Source organism: Botryllus schlosseri, chromosome 16 (assembly GCF_051294905.1).
Source record: "Botryllus schlosseri isolate E-star chromosome 16, Bs_hap1, whole genome shotgun sequence".
Lineage (NCBI taxonomy): Eukaryota > Metazoa > Chordata > Ascidiacea > Stolidobranchia > Styelidae > Botryllus > Botryllus schlosseri.
The window spans coordinates 18,624,265-18,643,838 of NC_137251.1; the positions used below are offsets into that span (position 1 = coordinate 18,624,265).

At 38.9% G+C, this 19,574-nt stretch overlaps 1 protein-coding gene across 1 annotated transcript; it reads left to right on the plus strand.

The window, feature by feature from the left end:
• Positions 1–1,983: 1,983 nt before the first annotated feature.
• On the plus strand, positions 1,984–19,202 carry LOC145458472 (uncharacterized). Its single transcript, XM_080336846.1, has 8 exons — positions 1,984–2,127; positions 6,502–6,668; positions 6,729–7,128; positions 9,042–9,203; positions 13,910–14,131; positions 14,750–14,881; positions 15,970–16,092; positions 18,748–19,202. Exons 2-8 carry the CDS (start codon positions 6,517–6,519, stop codon positions 19,099–19,101), a joined length of 1,545 nt encoding a protein of 514 aa, XP_080192972.1. The 5' UTR covers positions 1,984–2,127; positions 6,502–6,516; the 3' UTR covers positions 19,102–19,202.
• The last annotated feature ends 372 nt before the right edge of the window (positions 19,203–19,574 follow it).

Here is a 19,574-nt window from a genome sequence, read left to right on the forward strand (position 1 = left end):
ATCGTTCTGACATACTTCTTGGAGTCGCATGCTACACGGCCTAAAACTTTATTTGTCGTGGCGCGATAATGGCCAACGCCGATATACCCATTTCAACAAATCTTGCGTATTTTTTTCGTGCGAAGAGTACCCCAAAATCAAGATATTTGGGAGCTTGAAATCGCGTTGCACAAATTTTCAAAAAAATACTCTATAATTTATGCAAATTTACGAAATAATTTTAGACCCCCTTCGACCTCGCCCCTCCCCCCCCCAATCGGGGGGTTTGGGGTGCATCAGTTACGGTCCTGGCAATATGCAACGTGCATGCATGCTTCTGACCTTACATCGTTTGGACCCTGATTGATGTCTTCATAGACTAGGCCTACTGCAAGTCGTAAAAATCGTAATAATATGTAATTGTTATGGTCGTTAGATCCGCACAAGACACACACACAACGCACAATTCGATATACATGCGATGTAATGAAAATATGAGAGGATGACCAGACCATGCATATAGTTGCGGTCTCGCAATCTGGCCTGGTGCTCGATGTAACAATAAATGTTCGACGTTGATCTTTGCGCGTCTGCTATGTCTTCTTCCTTGTTCTCTTTCTTTCGATTCATAGCTTTCTGTCCTTCATCGGATGTTTCTCTGGACTTTTTGACACCGTAAAAGAACGAGCGACACCTGAAAAGAGGATCGAGCCCGGATAAACCTCCGACGGCTGGCGTCGAAGTTCGCTAATCAATCAATCAACCATAGTTTTATAAATATGTTCATCATTTCAAAACACCACAAAACTGCGATACAATGAAAAGATAGGAAGGTGTCGAAACGGCTTGGAGATCAGACCTTGGCCTAGCTAGGCGAAATAATGTAGAGGCATGCACATTGCACAGTTGCACACTGAATGAAAAATAAAGCAGTGAATAAGGCAAGCGACACAATGAGTTTGCATGTGCCGGAAGGCGAGATCGATGTTAGGTCAAGGTTCGGTAATCCTGAAGGCTGACTAGTATTCATTCAGAAGAAATTGCTTGTATTTCGACTTGAATGCGGACATGCTCGACGGCTGTCGCCGGCATACTTGACAGAGCAATGCGTTTTCTTGTACAATCCAATACGCTATCTCCGTTTCGACACCTTCACATCTTTTCATTGTATCGCAATCTTGTGGTGCTTTGAAAGGATAAAATAATTAATACATTGATGATGAATCACTCAGCGCTGGTTTTCCAAATTTACTGGCAATCACATGTGTCTCTCTCCCCTCTCTCATTGACATTTCTATTGATTCTCTCGTTCGGCTCGACGAGACGCTGTCTTGCATTGTCCAGTTGTTGTTTAGGCTCTCTTCTCCTATCATACACACAATGCCCGTTTTTTTGTGCCGTTATATATAGAGAGAATCAGTTGAGCGGTCAGAGATGTTGATTTGTCCAGTGAAATATGATGTGGGATGGGGTTTGCGAAAGCTGTGCGAGCATAGAGGATGTAGGTCAGGGCAGGACTCCTACATCCTCTATAGTGCTAGATGTGTACGCTCATCGCCGGTAGGGTCGAGCTGTCTTGCCGGTATGTAAGCAATAAGCATTGAAAGATCGCATATTGTGACCACTGAAGTGAACAGCCTTCGAACGGTACGGGAACTAGCCCCAAATTTATATAAATTAAATATGACAGTAAGTGTCTGTTGCACACATGCGACGCGTTCATGATGTGTTGTCTAATCGATCATATAACATACTCACATTTATCAATAGGCCTGAGATGTAAGGTGGGTTTTTGATTGATGGAGTTCAAGTCGTTATATATTCTGCCTCATATTTATTGTACTGTAATCTTCTGGTGTTCCGAACTGACAGAATTGTAAGTAAACAAATAAAAGATTATATTATACATTGTGCATTGTAAGCCTATTCGAATTTCAGTTTATGTCACTGCCGATGTATTACATGCAGAAATATTTGATGAATTGGTGATGAAATTTGATTGGCAGCATAAATGATAAGCTAGATGTCAACGCTTGGTATGGACTGTTATGGACCATGTTTTGTATGCTGATACCAGTTCTAGAGGACTGTACTTGTGGTACACTGGGATACGTACTTGTCACTAATCAGAAGAGTAGCCTTATTTCGGTAAGCTTAATAAATTCATTGATTTGGTGTTTTCCTGTTTTCATTGTTTTGGTTCTGGACAGATATCGTTCAATTACGCAGCTATGACATCTAAGTGGTATTTCTTGCTGCAGTTTGACAGACCTGCTCACTGTTATCTGTCTAGTGTAGCATTTTTTGCTGTGAGGTTTTGCTTAGTATAATGGGATCAAGTGTAGAATACGGCCCATACCCGTCTCGTCATGTTATGCTTAGGCTAGTTCTTGTAGGCTATTATGGCAATCATAGCACATTGTCTACGAAACTTGATTTGTAGATTTGTCTCAAATCAATGCTTTGAGTCAAAGATGCTATTGTATGACATGTGCTGTAGACTCACTGGCGGTATCGAAGTGAGTGTAGTCTAAATCCTTGAATAAAATAAAATCGACACAACTCGTTAGGCAAGAAATAGTACACGTACGCCATAAAATTTCAATAAAACCACAAAAGCCATTTTTTCGAAATCAATACAGTTCTCAATCACTATTCAGTTTTCTGAAAGGCTACCATATCAAATATACCAGTCGTCACTGAAATACTTAATTTTGCTCAATTTTATTTTATATAATCTTCATTATATCCAGTGGTGTTCTCTATTAGAATTTTATGGAATCGGGTATTCGAATATTTTGCTGTGAACTGGAACTGGTGAATTATTCTTGATTTTCATATTGATTGATTACTATGACCTCTGGTCCTCTGCTATTGGTACAGTGATAAGAGTAGAGGCCCCACATATTTTCATTTGTCGACACTCGAATCTATCTTTATCAATATTCACCAAGCAGGCTTCTATCACCAGAAGGAAGCCGAAAATTGGCCTCTAGTTGTACTTCCTATATGCTTAAGTATTATATTTTACATTCAGTTAGCATGACGTCTTAATCACTTTCTGATGGTTGGCCTATCCCTAAACATTGTCAGCTCAAAAAGTTACAGGTTTTAGGCTATATATATATTTTTAATAAGAATATCTATTATTAAAATGACTGATGTCGGTTTAATTTCATTGTAATATAATTGTGTAGTAAATATGTCAATACCCACCGCCTATAAAATTTATCCTTTCGTATTCGTTGAATTGAGTCGTCTATCATCCCATTGTTTCAATATTTATCATGTTGAGGGATGTTTGTTTATTGATCGATTTCCTTGAAAGCATAAATCGTGGTGGGGGCCTTTCAAATAATTTTTATTGTATCAAGGCGATAATTGTATTATCTTAGGCTACCCAAGAGAATCAGAGTTCAGATTTGGGACTTTGGCCCACCAGTAGCATGGCAAAGACCTTCGAAGCTACCGTACTCATTATTACATGTTGGTAATCAGCTTCTGGCATCAGCGCTATGTTGATGCTATATTATTGGTACGGTATCCATGACGGTGTGTGTTGTCCGGTAACTAGTATTTTAGGTGATGTCAGATCACAAGGATCAAATGACTTGTTGAACAAACAGAACGTATTATTGACGCACATTGGGAATCTGGAATACTTTATTTGTCTATGCGAGCGTACATGAAAATGAGGTCTTTTTAATATGATGTTCACTTATGGGATTCTACCCGCAACTACCTTTGAAAAATTTTACGTACAGATAGATCTGAAATGACTTTTTCTTTCAAATTGCACTGGCCACTTGATAAAATTGTTACGTTACAGTACCTGAAAACACTACAGACCAATTTTGGCTCAATTCCAACCTATTGTGGCATTGCTATAAAAGAAGAAGTTTTTGATTTATTTAATAAAAATAAATATAAATTTTTTTCAAATTTTACTGGCTACCCCATGAAATTGTTAAATTGTCTGAAAAAACGACGCACAACGAATTAGACTGAATTCGCATCAGTAGAAACTAAGTTCTTGATGTTCAGAATTTGAGATTTCAAATCATAGTATTTATAGTAGGCAGAGCCATAATAAATAGCCTAATTAAAGAATTTGCCACTTTAAATGCTATTTTATTTAAATCCAAATTTTAAACCACAAAAACTTTGCTTCCACTGATTGGAATTGAGCCAAATTTGATGAGCTTTGTTTCTATAGACAACCTAACAATTTCATTTGTTGAACTGAAATTTTTGAAATTTTTTTTACTTATTTTTATATGATAAATAAATATCTTCTCTTGTGACAATGCGGCTACTGGTTGGAATTGAACCAAATTTTGTGTTTAGGCTTTGATTAGGTAACCTAACACTTTTATCAAGTAGCAAGAACGATTTGAGAAAAAAAAAGTCATTATTGAACACCCCAACTGTTCAGTTGTATAGCCTCTGATATAATTTTGTAATGGCTGTTGTATGGGCAAATTGATTCTATACATTGAATTTATGTATAAAGAATACGTGTGAATACTGTGGCACATGTGTCTGCAATCCTTTGCCTGTTCTTAAAAAGTTACATCTTCTTTGTGCGAACCCCGAGCCTCTCGACAATATTCTACAAAGCCTTAAAATGAGTTGATCCATTTGATAAGAATGCTCCGCTGTTATACGCAGTGTGTGAGTGACCACGAGTGCCTTCAGAATAGTTGAGAGGGTACGATGAATGGTCATTATCTCTCCTTCAGAAAACGAAGATACTGCACGCTAGGTATGAATGTCCTAGGCCTATTGAATTCAAATTGTTTCTGGACCTGTTCTGACAAGATTTACTGTACTACTGTATATGGTCTGCCGATTTTCAAGTTGTAAATCCAAAAAACAAATCACCAATGGTGGTGCATCATTATAGTAGATTGAAAACAAGTTATTCCCATCTAGTAGGTACGGACATTAAGTTATCCTGAAACCTTTGAAAATTCCCAAATTAGTCCCAATGCAGCCGTGCATTCTTAGTTTCATGATTAACGTGACTCGGAGTTACAAAAATTCATGCTAGTTCATTCTGTAAATTCTTATTCAATATAGAGCAGAGGTCGCCAACTCAAAAGGAGTCGCAGGCCAAATATTGTAGAGGCCACGGACGGCATGAATTCAATATCGGGATGAAATAAGCCACACAGTCCAACAACCACCACCGCATTTTAAACTTTACATCGGTACAACGCTGTACTCTGTAACATGGGCGACGGGCCTAGTTAACTGATAATTATCACAAGAGAAATATTATTTTATTAAAGAAATGCAACAAATATATCATCATGATCATTACTTTCATTCTATTTTAAACTATGAGCTGCGCAAGATACCTGATAACACTTTTCGGCGACTAAAGAATCGATATTGGGGTTAGTTAGACTTGGTACTTGCTGGAAAACCATCTCCTCGTAAAGCATGATCTCGTGGAGAAGCCTCAGGTCGTTTTGTACGCGTCTCAGTCTTGGCATTGTCTGGGACATTGTACGTCAAGTTTAGGTGCCCCGTCAGATCAGCTAGCTCTTCCTTGATGGAATGTTATTACCATCGCCGAAGCCGTATCGGCTTGTGGGGAATAGTGATGTTGGTCACAAGAGAATAGCTTATTTCAAACAACATCTTTAAATTAGAGTCAATTTCAGCATTTCAAAATGCTTTACTAAGCGTTCTTTGTAAATCTCAAATCATGTCGCGGGCGGCCCGCGGCCACATGTTGGTGACCTCTGATGTAGAGGGTATTGCAATGTGTGGTATTTCATGCATTTCTACTTTTTCGGTACTGGTAAGGCTTCCTCTACTTCTACTTACTAGTTTTTTCACTAGTTTTCAGTTTTATTGAAAAAACTAGTCATTTTTTACTTACTTGAAAATCACTACCTCTACTTTTACTTAAGTAGAAATTTACAATGTTAATTCTACTTGGGTTCTAATGATGACTGTTTCTGTTTTGAGAACCTCTGTTCTAAACCTGATTTTATCAGACAAGAAGTAAGAAGGCCTAATTTCTTCTCCGATGCTCGTAAAGTTACTTCCATTTACGGATCAAATTTACTTTCTACCGAGGACTATGTCAATATTCATAACCGATTAATAAGTCGAGCTATGCTTGGCATTTTCAATCAAGTTGTCTAATGAGTTTGCAATGCGCGGGTTGATATATGTTTTATGTGTAATATTTCCAATGTGATAACACAGTACGAGTTTGCCTGTTTGCAGCAGCTAAAAAGAGGGTAACTGTAATGAGAAGATTCTAGCTGGATGCTAGAAAGCTTTCTACAATCGTAATTGTGGACTACGATAATTGTTCTTGACAAAAGTAACACGATGCTATTGGTTCTATGGAGATAGGATTTCAGACGAGATGATATCCATTTCCTAGCTTTGTATATTTAGTTGTATTGTGTGATGCACCGAGATTTTACCTGTGTCTCTTCGGGCAATGTAGTGTGAGTAGCACTTCATTTCATTGTTACATGCTTGTTGTATTTTCAGTCGTGAAATACGCTAATGGCTGGCGGCAACGAATTGAGCGATATGTTTGAGCTGTGCTCCCCTGACCGCGACGGCTTCATCTTCACGGATTCCCTCGTCGAGAAGCTGGCGGCGCAACTAGACGGGAATGATCTGATAAAATTGAAAACGGCGCTAGATCCGAAGAGGTATTCATTACAATGAACACGCCATGTATTTCATTAATTATTCAATGCAATTCTTTTCAGTGAAGGGAGAATATCGCTTGACCAGTTCGCGTCGGCGATAACAGCCATGTCGGATGACGTACAATTTTTTAAGCAAAGTAGCGATCATTCCGACCAACAATTTACGAACGCTGAGAACACTTTTAAATTTCAACCGCACCCACCTCTTGTCGACAATGATTTGTCCGCGGGCAAGGACAATCATTCGAGGGCTAGCTCGGTAAATTTGATGAATAAAGATGACTACGGCTCCAGCTCGGAACCGGACAGCACTTATAATGAATACGATTTACCGGATGGCGACGTACAGTCGATCAGTGCGGACAATACCGATACGTTTCAGCATTCGAGTTGCTCGAGTAAAACTGCGCATTGCTCTTGCGAGGAGCATTTTTGTACGTCAGCCTACGAAATACAAACGGTGAGTGTGGTGTCATTTCTATTCAAAGTGGTCCTAAAGCAGTGCTTCTCAAACTTGTTTTGACTCGTCCCCCCTCTTTATCAAACTCGACATATATTTGTCGCCCTCTCAAATCTACAGTTCGTCAGTAACCATCTACTGCCACTGTTCTAGTGTAGGTTTTTATGTTGTTGTTCAAATTACTTCTAGTTTTGTTTGTATAGTACCTACTTCTACTTACCAACTTTTTGATTGAAATACTGATTTTGAACATCCATCGATTTTAAAATGAACTTCAGCAAGAAACCAAACAGCTATGAGATATAATTGACCGAATGTTTTAACATTTCGCTGCCCCATTTCCCCCTTAGTTCTCATCGCCACTCTCTCTGAAAATCGCCACCTCGAGGCGCAATATTGCCCATTTTTAGAACCTCTGATCCAAACGAAATCTGTTTAATGTTGTCTAAAACTAAATGTGATGACAGTGCAGTGAATTGTTCGCCGTTTGAGTATTTTTCAAGTAACTGTGATTGTGGATTGCTGGCTATACTATCAGGCAACTGAATCATAGGTTACAATTTGTTACTGACGAGACAAAATTTATAATGTACAGTGTACACCCATCAATATATACAAGTTTGTTATTTCATTGTCATCGTTCTGTGGAACTTCAGATTTTTAGATCATAGTTGACAAGTTTTGTAACTGCAGCATGTTTTGTATTAATGAACGAAACCATTGTTCAATGGGCAATGATTTTCAACTGGGTTTTGGATATATTTCGCGAGTTTTCTGCCATCCTCGTATCAATATTCATTCTCTCTGTAATTAGTGTCCACTGTCCACTGTAATTACTCTCACGCGAGGTATATCTGTGTATGAATTGTTCGTAGATTTGATTGGGAAAAAGTTCATCTTGTTCATGTAACATTATTTTAATAGGCCTATGTGCTGTGAAACGGTACAGGCGTAAACCAAAAATCTAAATTTTTAATAAATTCTTAGTACGTAAACCAATATACCATTTCAGACTAGTGAAGTTCACACGGGGTAAGTCCAGCCCGTATTGCACACATGCAATTACAGTCTGATAAATATTTATGCGGCATGTCCAGGCAGAGTCTCGAATTACTTGAAAGAAGTGTAGACATACCGTCTACCTCTTCTTTGTGCCTTGGATTATATCTCATAGGTTCAACATATCACAAAGTCAATGAAATTAACATGTTAGCAGTGAAGACTGCTCATGAGACTGTATATGTGCGATATGTAACATTTACACTGACATTTCAATCATGTTATGCATCAAATCTGATTTACACCTTTTTCTGATATTCAGGTTTAATTGTCCTTGTTAATCTTTTCACGGTAATGGCATCACCAAATCATCCGCTTTCCTGCAATTCTGAAGATGTTGTGTCATGCCTGGTTCATTTTCCGACTATGTCTCCTTCTGTTGTCATGGTTATTTTGTTTTCGACAAACTATCTTTGTGTCAATTTCCAATTTATCCAAACAGTGTAACATATCTCATTGTCATTTGCCTTAGGTATAAACCGTATTCAAATACTAATGTTATATTGTAAGATTGGATGGAAAAAGTTCTGACGACTTCTCATTTTGTTCTACGTTGTTCTCTGGGTATACTTATGATTGTAATTTCAAGCATTGGTTTGGCAGTTTAACCCTGCGCAATGCACATGGGGTATTTTCGGCACACATACTGCAGTGTAAATTATTAATTTACCTTTCGAGTTGCCTGGCCTTATTTGTTGCATGTGGAAATTCTTTTTTTGTATATGCGAGTGTTTGTATTGATCATGCAAGTGTTTGAAGTGACATGTTTGCAGGGTTCGGCGCTTTAACCTGACTGCAAATAAAACAGCCTCGGGTTAACGTGCGAATTATGACTGTTTGTTATCTGTTGACAGACCCCTGTATCAAATAGACATCGAAATTCTAAATCGAATCCGGGACGCAACGGATATCGTCTCGACACTCCTATGACTGTGAATGAAGACGGAAATTTGATTGAAGAGTCGGGTTCCATGACTTCGGTGGAAGAATTATCCGAACGAGTCGACCTCCTCAAGGTATGCGATGATTTCTCGTCGAGTTCTGTTGGATTACGATAGGTGTCAAGTTCATTTCCACTGCGGTACGCAGTAGCGTATGGACTGCCTTCAAGTGCCATCTACCGTATGTGAATTATTAACTCCACTTCCACCCAAAAAGGAAATCATAAACAGACATTGAAATCTTGCCTTCAAGACGGTTATTGACTATTCACCGCTGGCCCAGTTTGACCCGACTTTAAGCTATACCAGGGTTGGCCAACCCTTTGCCCCCGAGAAGGTAGGGGAGGTTATCATAGTTATACCAGGTATCAAATAATTGCCTACATTACTTATGATTGAATACAAGTATATTCATATTGAAATGAACCCAAATATTTTCGACACTCGTCAGGGGTAATCGTCAGCAACTAGTACAGAATTGGGAAGAACATTGTATTTGTATATCTTTCCTATTCTCTACTAGTCGCTGACGATTTCATCTGACGATTACCCTTGATGAGCTGAAAATATTTAGGTTCATTTCAGCATGAATATACTATTCTATTGTATATTGAAGTTCCGCACCTCCAAGAAGTTCTTCAATTACTTATGATGAAAATCAGATCCCGAATTCAGCATCGAATCTATCTAGGCATAGGTTACATGATGATTAGGTGAAACGGTTGTAGACCTACGAATGATTAGTCTTTTGTTTTATTAACCGTATATTGCTGTAAATTGACTCATCAAAAAGTTTTCGTCCCACATAAGCTTATCCAAATCGATAGAACTGTAGACGGAGCGATATGGACATTTTTCCAGAACAGGATATCATTAAATTCTGTCATTTCAAGCCCCTGCCACAATAATTGGAGTGTAATATAGGTCTGGAACATGACCAAGATCAGATTTTTTATGAATCTTTGTATATAATCAATACTGTATGTTAATCAATTTCCCAGGGTTATGGATCAGTATGTGAGGCTTCCTTATTGGTTTTGTTTCTTGGTTAGGCCTACTTATCGCTCAAATTACGCAAACCTGTGTACTGAAATCCAGAGACGGTCGTGAACGGATTAGTTCTTACGTATATTTGCCCCCCCCCCACTTGTACTACTTACCCCACTTTGAATTCTAGTGGCACTTGAAGGAGTGAAATTGTCATAGCAGCTAGTCGAAATAACCCCTGTATCGCCGTAACTGAATATATTTAACCTTTGCAAAGTAAAAATTATTTTGCCACATGTTTCCTTCACGTTTACGAGTGGAAAGGTCATGTCGTCTGGGCGAAACGGACCCTGTATGACCTAACTGAATCTAGTTTTGAAACTTGCACCAATTTGTAGTGCCGTGAGTCATAGCTGCTATATGTTAGTCGCGAGGATGCATACCGTATTGTAATTTTTAGAAGTAGCCAATAAGCCATCCCAGATTTACTGCTAAAAGAATGTGACCACTCGACCAAATCTACTTTTAATCGCCTCGAACACTTCTCAGACGATAATTTTCTACTCCTACTGGGACTTAGTCTACTTGCATAACAGTTAATACTTCGACTACCTCTACAGAAATCTCTGTAACAACAAAATATTTTACTTCACATATTGTTGAATACTTCTTTTTTCTCGGTGGTCTGGTTTCAAAATGCAAAATGTTTGTGGACCATTCTTCATTGAAAATTTATTGCAGTCGATCTACGTTGAGGTTGTTTTTCAATGTAAGACTTAGGATTGTTTTGCTAGGACAAGAGGCTCCACCTAGGAATTATAGAATTTAATGACAACCCGCGATGAATCATCTTTCATGTCCAATTTGTTTTGCGTTTTTGTCTTGGTCATTGCCATTACAGTAAATTCAAACTTGCATAAGGTGGAGGATTCGAACGACAGCAATATTTTGAATCCATTGAAGGCAGCGGCCGGCTATTCCGACCAGTCTTTCATCCAAAACGTTGGTAGAGTCGTATTAAAAGTAACTTTCCTGTTCCCATCGTCAGGATACCGTAAATTAGAAAAGCACCAAGCTCTAATTATGAAGTTTGCCTTAATTTGCAACAGTATAAAACTTTTTCGGACGAGAAGTTGCTAACCACTGAATTACAACATGACTGGATTTGATATCAAGCACTCTGTGGGTCCAAACCAAGTAATTTATGCCTCATGTGGGTCTATCAACACACGGGATATATTGCTTTTAGTTTTTGGATACTGTAGTGGTAAAGGTTTTATGACTTTTCGATCGGCAGGCATCACATTAAAGTTTTGTCGCTCCTTCTTCGTCCAAGTGCCTGGGCTAGGTGTGACACCTGAATTGAACCATCTGCCATGTCACAATTTAATGGAAAGCACCCCAGAGGTTGAATTGTTTAGGGATTGTCGCATAGAGCATTTATTCTCAGTCCAACAAGGATATTTCGATTTTATTTCCAGTTGGCAAAATGTAAGGCTTGTCCATTAATTACAGGATTAAAATGCCAAATTCTAAACTGATTTAATAGCAATTTGAATATTGCTTTCCGGCGTGATAAAGAGTTCATGGTCTTGTCGTCATGACATTCTGGGTTGATTGTGACATTTCAAAGTTCACCAGTCCGCAAAATTTGTTGTGAAGTGCTACCACGAGCTGAAAAGGTTGAGAACCAATGTCATAACTTCTTTAGTAGGACTGTAAACACATCATGAAAATGTACTGGAAGACTCGTGAATTGCCATAGACATTCACCAAGCAACTGTGCTTGTATGATTTAAACTTCATTTGCCCTGTTCAAACCACCTGGAATTCATGTATTGATGAAGTGCTGACTGTTTAAAATATGCTCACAGCAGATCAATGTGTTAAATCCCTGTTTGAGCTGAAATCAGAATTAGTCTCCATTTATAAATTTTTTCAATAATCCATTTGTTAATGCTGTGCCACAGATGTTGAGCGTTACAAATTCTATTACGATGCTACTATTGCAATTAAAAGAGCTGGGTTGATATAAGCATGGCTCACCATTCTTAGTAAACAATCCAAGTACGGTATGGAAAGTGATATCATCTATTTCTTGTTAGCATTGGTTTTGTTTTGTCATATTATTTAGATAGAAGATTGAAAATACGCGATACAGGCAATTGTTAAGGGACAAAAGTTTGTCACAAAACATATCTGATTTATAGGGACTTCCAAAAAGCTTTCTAGTTATCGACTGCTATATTGCGTGAGCAGGTTTTAGTCCCAAAGAAATACATTGCCTCTGGCGTCAATTACGTATGAAATAACTATTTACAATATCAGAATGATACCCAGGGGGAAATAGCCCAAGGTCGTACTTAACAAAGCATCCACAACAAAAACAACTTCAAGCTATTGATGCGACAAGGTGATATATTTTAAAGAGCCTAGCTTATTGTTTGGATAAAGCGTAGCCTACTTTGTTTGAAATTGTTTGTATCTTTTGTATTTTTTGATGGTCATTGGTAGTTCTTGGATTATCTTCCACCTGTTTTTAAAATAGAATTTAATTGCGATTGTACCCTACTACATTTCTGTGTGTGCTAATCTAACTGGCTGTATCGGCATGTAGGCTATGTATGTAGGTTATCGGCCTACCACTCTAGAAATTTATCAATTTAATGATATTCATCAGACTGCCAATGTTGTACTTGTGCTGTTAAAAGCTCAAGTGGATCGGCTACTTTTCCTGTTATATGGATCAATTTAACTGTCATTAGATGCATTCATGTGGCAAACACTTCATTTTCCATTGATCATTACCATTACGATTACTTGGGGGATATTTGATGCAGGGCAAAGGAGAACAAACTGATTCCGAATTTGGTCACTTATGTGCCGGTAATCCTGTAGGATCTGGGTTCACGAATAGTGTTGCAAAGCTATTTGACTTAATCCTTCTTTTCATTAATAAAACCTTTAAGGAAAATGTCCCCGATGATAAGCTTATGTCACTATCTTTGTATGCTAAATATTGTATAGATTTATATATTGATTCGGCATTGTCATTTTGATCTTGTATATGACGCTGTATAGCAGTATTTGCACACGTACAAAATGAATGAAATTCTACACCCAATTTCAGATTGGGGTGTGGAACAGTGTTAATTTTACGCCACCAAGTATTATAGCATCATCTATCTACCGGTATTTGTGATGAATGTAGAAAAGCTAAGATAAGAAATAATTTCACGAATATAAGACACATCACTGCAACGAGATTCAAGTTAACAAGGTTTTACAATACCGATAGTTAACGGTCAATGATTGTACGGAGAGTTTATCAAAAAATAACACAATCCCCCAATGATATATTTTACACAAACTGTTATTATTGGCAATGTAAGCGAACTTACAATTGAAATGTGCCGTATATTATAGGCCTACAATCATATATTTGTACTTTATTTATCGCTGGAGCCATATCTCTTGGATTTATACACACTGGACACTGGGTTACTATATTTTGAGATCTGAAAAAGAGGACACTTGTATGGGAAATCTTGTTGGTTAGCTAAAGAATGGTCATTTTCTCAACCCGTTCCCATGTAATATCGGTTGGCGTTGACTGGTTTGCCATCGCTGCCGTCTAAATCCTCCAAAAGGCGGAAGTATGGTAACCCTAGCACTTATGCCATGTTATTGGCTGATCTGGTGACTACACCGACTCCAATATGATGATAACATCACTGTATTCTGATGAATGCAATAAAATCATCTCTTTAAAATGCTACTTGCTCTATCAACAGGATCACGTCGCTAAACTGACAGAGGAAAGAAAGTTGCAAATCCAATACGAAACTGTGAATCGCGAGAATCAACAATTAGTTCTTCGGAATCATGAACTGGAAGAACGTCTCGTGTCGCTCGGGGAAAAGTTTGACACGGCGAGAAAATCTCACGAGAATGAAATCAACATGCTCGTCAGCAAGCTGACGCGGGAGCATCAGTTGATAGAAGAAGTCTTGCAGGTAGGGAATCTGTTTTGATTGTGTTCATGTAAAATATGACTCAAATCTGGTTCCAGGATTTTTATTGATTTTACCCAGCCCGACCCATAATGAGACGCAGATAAGTATTGCGGGGGGTTCTACTGGTGCATTGGTGCTAGGCATGGACAATTCGTTCCAACTATATAGTAGGGACCAGCGGTCAACTGCGTGCAGAAGGGGTAATTACGTCGCTACGGCACAATTTAATCACCAAGAGCAGTAGTTCTAAAGTTTGGAGATTTTATGAAATGAAGGGGGGAGAAGAATGCCAAGTCTGAAGGTTTTTACTTCTAGTAATTTGCGAAGTTGAATATTGATCGACGGACATTGGTGCCAACTAATACGCTACAATGCATTGCGAGTGAAGTAGAACTAGTACGCAAACAAAGCTATGTGAGTGATTCTAGTGCCAGTTCCAGTTGGTAGAAAAGTGGGTAGTTTTAGTTCCGAGTTTTGAAACGTGGGTAGTTCTAGTTTCAGTTCCAGTTGGGAGTTTTGGAAAGGGAATTCTAGTTCTAGTTGCACATTTTGAAAATCCAACAGCATGTAGGCCTACATTGTACAAGCCTGATCTTTTGAACGCGTCTCTCGTTTCAGGGCAAGCTGGAGAACGTGACGAAGGAAAATGAAAACCTTCTCGGCGAAATGAGCGAATTGAAAACTACTGTGAAAAAGGCGCACGAGGACAGCGGCCTGTTACGCGACAAGACGGAGTCGTTAACGAATCAAGTACGTGATGGCTGTCTTTCGGTGGTTGGAGTCATTTTATCTTAACTTCAACTGACCTGTTGAACCCCAAATATTTAACAGAGTCACAAGAACAAAAATCTACCATATTACACATCTAATACGTTACTTTAGAACTGCAGTTCTTAACCTTTGCTAACCCACGGAACTGCAAATATTACCACAATCCATATCTAATTCATTACTATAGATTACTGGTACACAAAATCAACTGTGCGCCGACATCAGTGCTAAAAGAGCAAAGGCTTTAAAACAGGATTTTCACACAAAGCAAAAAGATGATAATGAATATTGACAGCAAATCCAATGACTTCTGCTGTATGGGATGGATGTGTGTGTTGACCTCACGCGGATCCCTCGGGTTAGTTTGAACCCGGTTAAAACCACTGTAAACTGCAGTGGTGTGTATTCTCATCGCAATTTCAAGTAGTTTATTTTAATTATTCATTGTAGTCTAACGCATGAATTTTATCAGTATGATTCTAGTGAACAAAAACAAGGCTACATGCACGGACGTTATTTTACTGTCAATATTTCTAAGGTTAGATGTTTGATGGCCGCTTATCTTGCTCCGTTGAGGTCCGTTTTTATTTTATTCTACAATAACATTCATTTTTCCAAAAAAAACTGTTTGAGTAGACGTCTAAAAACATAAAAACTTATTTTTTCCGACTCCATTCGAGGCTTGTCACTAGTCTTTACCCAAGTTACGACAAGATAACGTAACGGTGGAGCGTCCGGCTTTTTTAATCGGTAGGTCGTGAGTTCGATCCCCAGCCGGCTCAGACCAAAGACCTGATTAGTCACACCGGTGTCCATGGCTTCCCCGCTTGGCGCTCAGCATTACCAGGATAGCATGGAGGGTTGGTGCAAGACTTAGAAATCCTTACAAGGCTATTTCTGCACTTCCTTGTCCAGCCGCATATGCACATCATGCACTCGTGCATATGCACAGATCGTGTGTTGTATATCATGAGTCGGTGTATATGCCGCGAAACATGAAAGATAAAATATACAAGGTTCTATTCCAGTTGATGCCGCGATATTGTTGACATTTCGGTACTCTTCAGGTCCTTCATATGAACGAAGAGTACATGCGGCTGAACAAGCAGTCTTGTGCTCAGCGGGAGAAGTTTGACGTCGAGATCTCCATGTTGCAAGCGGCGAACGAGAGGCTACGGCAGGATTTGGAGGTGAGAACAGAAATTGTCAGAGGAGTCGGTTTCAGTACTCGAGTAGCAATGGTGATTTCCAAGAAAATACATTGTTTTGACCAAGATTTGTTCAAGTAGAGATGAAAGCAGTCCAGACACATACCCGTTTGAGTAGGCCTGCTCGAAAAAAGTACAATTACTTTGCTACTGACCAACTTAAGGTGGTAGCTAAGGAACCGTAAAAATAATTGACTTGGTCTAAAACAGTGGTTCCCAACGTGGGCGATATCGCCCCCCAGGGGGCGATTTGGCGATCTAGGGGGGCGAAAATGACGAAGGGGGCGATAGGGGGGCGAAAATGGACAAAGGGGGCGACGGGGGGCGAAAATAGCGAAGGGGGCGATAGGGGGGCGATGACGCGTCAAAACGGCTGACCTTTTTTTTTTTTTTTTTTTTTTTTTTTAGTCATCCACCTAGCAATTCGGAGAGAAAAAACGTTATTTGCAGCTCTGAGCGGAGAAAGATGACCTTTTTTTTTTTTTTTTTTAGTCAACCCGCCGGTGATTACAGTCTGTATGCCCAATTATCGGTGCACAAAATTTTGGGGGGCGATGATTGGTGTTGACCTTGAAAAGGGGGCGATGGGTCGAAAAAGGTTGGGAACCACTGGTCTAAAATCAGAGGCGGTCAAAGTAGTCAACTTTGAACTGCATTCTCCCTCTAGGACAGTGCTTCCCAAACTTTTTGTATGCGTGTACCATTTTGATCATTTTTACTGAGCTCAAGTACCATGCACCTCGTTATAGCCACCGGGACCAGGGTTGCTTGCTCAAATGTGCTGATGGTCACTGTTTTAGCTTGATTACTAGTTAATAGCACGGAGATCAGTTTGGCACAAATGGTTTGCTGCAAAGGCAAGATTTGGTAGGATGATCCGGTATGAAATATTGAAATTATGGCAAGGCTTGACAATTAACAATCTCCGATGAAGCAGGAAATTTGTTAAGCGATTTGATATATTTGTTCCAAGAAGTTCGTGCAGAGGTTATATAATAAGCTTTCTGAGCTTTTGAGAGTATATGGATCTCTCCTTGCTCGCTACCATCACTGGAGGTCTGATAAATTTCAACCAGCGGCCGTAATTGAGCAGCAAGCAGTCAAACATACTCGATTTTTTGTGCCATTAGGTCATTACTACAATACTTGCGACATGAAGCTTCCTTGAATCACTTGTACAATGTACATGTACAATCTAGTTCTGGTAGGCCCAACGTTACTTGGATACAAAGCAAATTAGAAATTTATTGGTTTGGTAGACTATCCTGAGTACCACTAGAGATAGCCCCACATACCACAGTTTGGGAACCACTGTTCTAGGATGTGAATGACATGACATTTGACAGTTTCGGTTTCGCTTGTTGAACTCGCTCTTGTACACAAATACATCAATAATTCACTGTGGTCTGGATAAAACTTAAATTTTGAATCGAATCAATTTCCGTGCACATGTCAGGACAGCTCGTTATTGACGGTACATCATGTATCACATGATTACTTTGTCGAAAAATTTCGAAAACCCCAGACATAGATTGTACAGTAGTGCAAAACGGAAGGTCGGCAAAATAGTCAGTATTTGCTACTCAGAAGGCGTGTTCAAAACCACTTCAAGTGAAAGTGAAAAAAATGAATGATCTGAAAATTATTCGAGTTGGTAGTTTCTGACAGAGACTCTTGGAGGTACAGAACTTCAGTGTACAATTGAATAGCATATTCGTATTGAAATAAACTCTGATAATTTAGGCTGATTCGGTGATACGATTGTTGACATGCAATGTTCTTTTCAATTCTCTGCTAGTTGCCAACTGTCACACCTGACCAGAATTGAACAACTATGAAATATTCCGCTTTTCCAAACTAGATTAGAATTAAAATGAAAGCTACACCGTTTTTTTTACAAATTAGATCAGAATTAGAATTATAGCTACCCATATTTTTTCAAATTAGATTACAGTTAGAATTGTAGGTACGCAGAATTTTTTTAATCAGACTACAATTAGAATTATAACTATACTGATTTTTGAAATTAGACTAGAATTATAGTTATAGCTACACCGATTTTTCCAAAATAGATTACAGTTAGAATTATAGCTACACAGAATTTTTTAAATTAGACTACAATTAGAATTATAGATATACATATTTATCCAAACTAGACTAGAATTAGAGTTACTGAATTCGCGAAAACTGAGAAATTTCATCAAGTTCAGTCAATATCAAATCGGTGTTCATGAGCACATGAATGGCAAATGTCTGTACGCCAAGCTTGACTCGTTACGCACTATGCACTTCTGTAGCTTTTCCAGGAAAACCAGAAATTAGATTAAGATTAAAATTAGAGCATGAAGACATTTCACACATTAGGTTAGAATTAAATTACCGGCATTTCACTCTAGTTATTCTAATTAGACAACTAGAATTATCTAGTTGTCAAGTCTGACCTTGACAAGCATCAGCCGGAACATAACCATTTGAGTATTCGGTTTTATGTCTATGTGAATAAATTACACAATTGGATACTGTAATTTCAAAAAGTAGACTTGGTCTAGTGTCCGCATACCTCTTCCAGTTGAAGGTGGTGCGTTTTGAAATTGTAACTATCTGTCGTAGAGTTATTGAGAATACTCCTTGTCACAGACGACCATGTCCGAGCAGTCCTACGCCGAAGACCAAATGAACGACGCCGGTCACACCAGCGCCGCCTTTCTCTCGGCCAAGCTGTCCAACCTGGAAGTGGAAAACGAGAGGCTAAAATCCGCCAATGAAGACCTGAACGTACAGCTGGCCCGGAACATTACTGACGCGCGCGCCCTGATCGGGGCTTCACCCGCGGAGCATTCCATAGCGGACGAGATGTTGTCTGCGACGCGAGACGAAGTTATGGAGACATTGCGGTTGCGCGAGGCTGAGAACGCTCAGTTGAAGGAGTATCTTGGAAAAATTATTCTCAGCGTGCTCGAGAAGGATCCTAGCATTCTCGAAATCAAGTGAATCGTGTGCTATTTTTGTGTTTTTTACTTTATTTCTCTGTTCGTCAATTCTGTCAAATTGTTTCAATGAGTTTTCACGAGATTATATACGATAGCGTTTCACAGTGTTGTCGGTGTTATGATTTAGGTCAGGGGTTGCGAACTCAAAACGACTCTTGGACCACTTTTCAAATTTTGTAGCGCCGCAAGAATGCAATATTGCGACAAAATAGGCCACACCGTTTAGCAATCACGTGTTTTAAATCTTTGAGTCAGTAAAACACTGCTCTCTAACATTGGCGACGGGCATAGGAAAGGAAAGGACGTAGATTATTTGTTGTCCTTAATGTTTTCTCGGCATATACACCGTCTCATGATAAACTTTACATACACACGATCTGTGCATATGCATATCATGAGTTACCACAAGAAATAATATTTTATTAAAGAAATACAAATACCACAAAAACTATCATGATCATCAATTTTATTTGG

What these genes read in the sequence shown, in the direction of transcription:
- LOC145458472 (XM_080336846.1), top strand. Translation starts at nt 6,517, where the DNA reads ATGGCTGGCGGCAACGAATTGAGCGATATGTTTGAGCTGTGCTCCCCT. An exon ending in CAGCCTACGAAATACAAACG is followed by an intron (nt 7,129 to 9,041) that starts GTGAGTGTGGTG and finishes ATCTGTTGACAG; the next exon opens with ACCCCTGTATCAAATAGACA. An exon ending in TGATAGAAGAAGTCTTGCAG is followed by an intron (nt 14,132 to 14,749) that starts GTAGGGAATCTG and finishes CTCTCGTTTCAG; the next exon opens with GGCAAGCTGGAGAACGTGAC.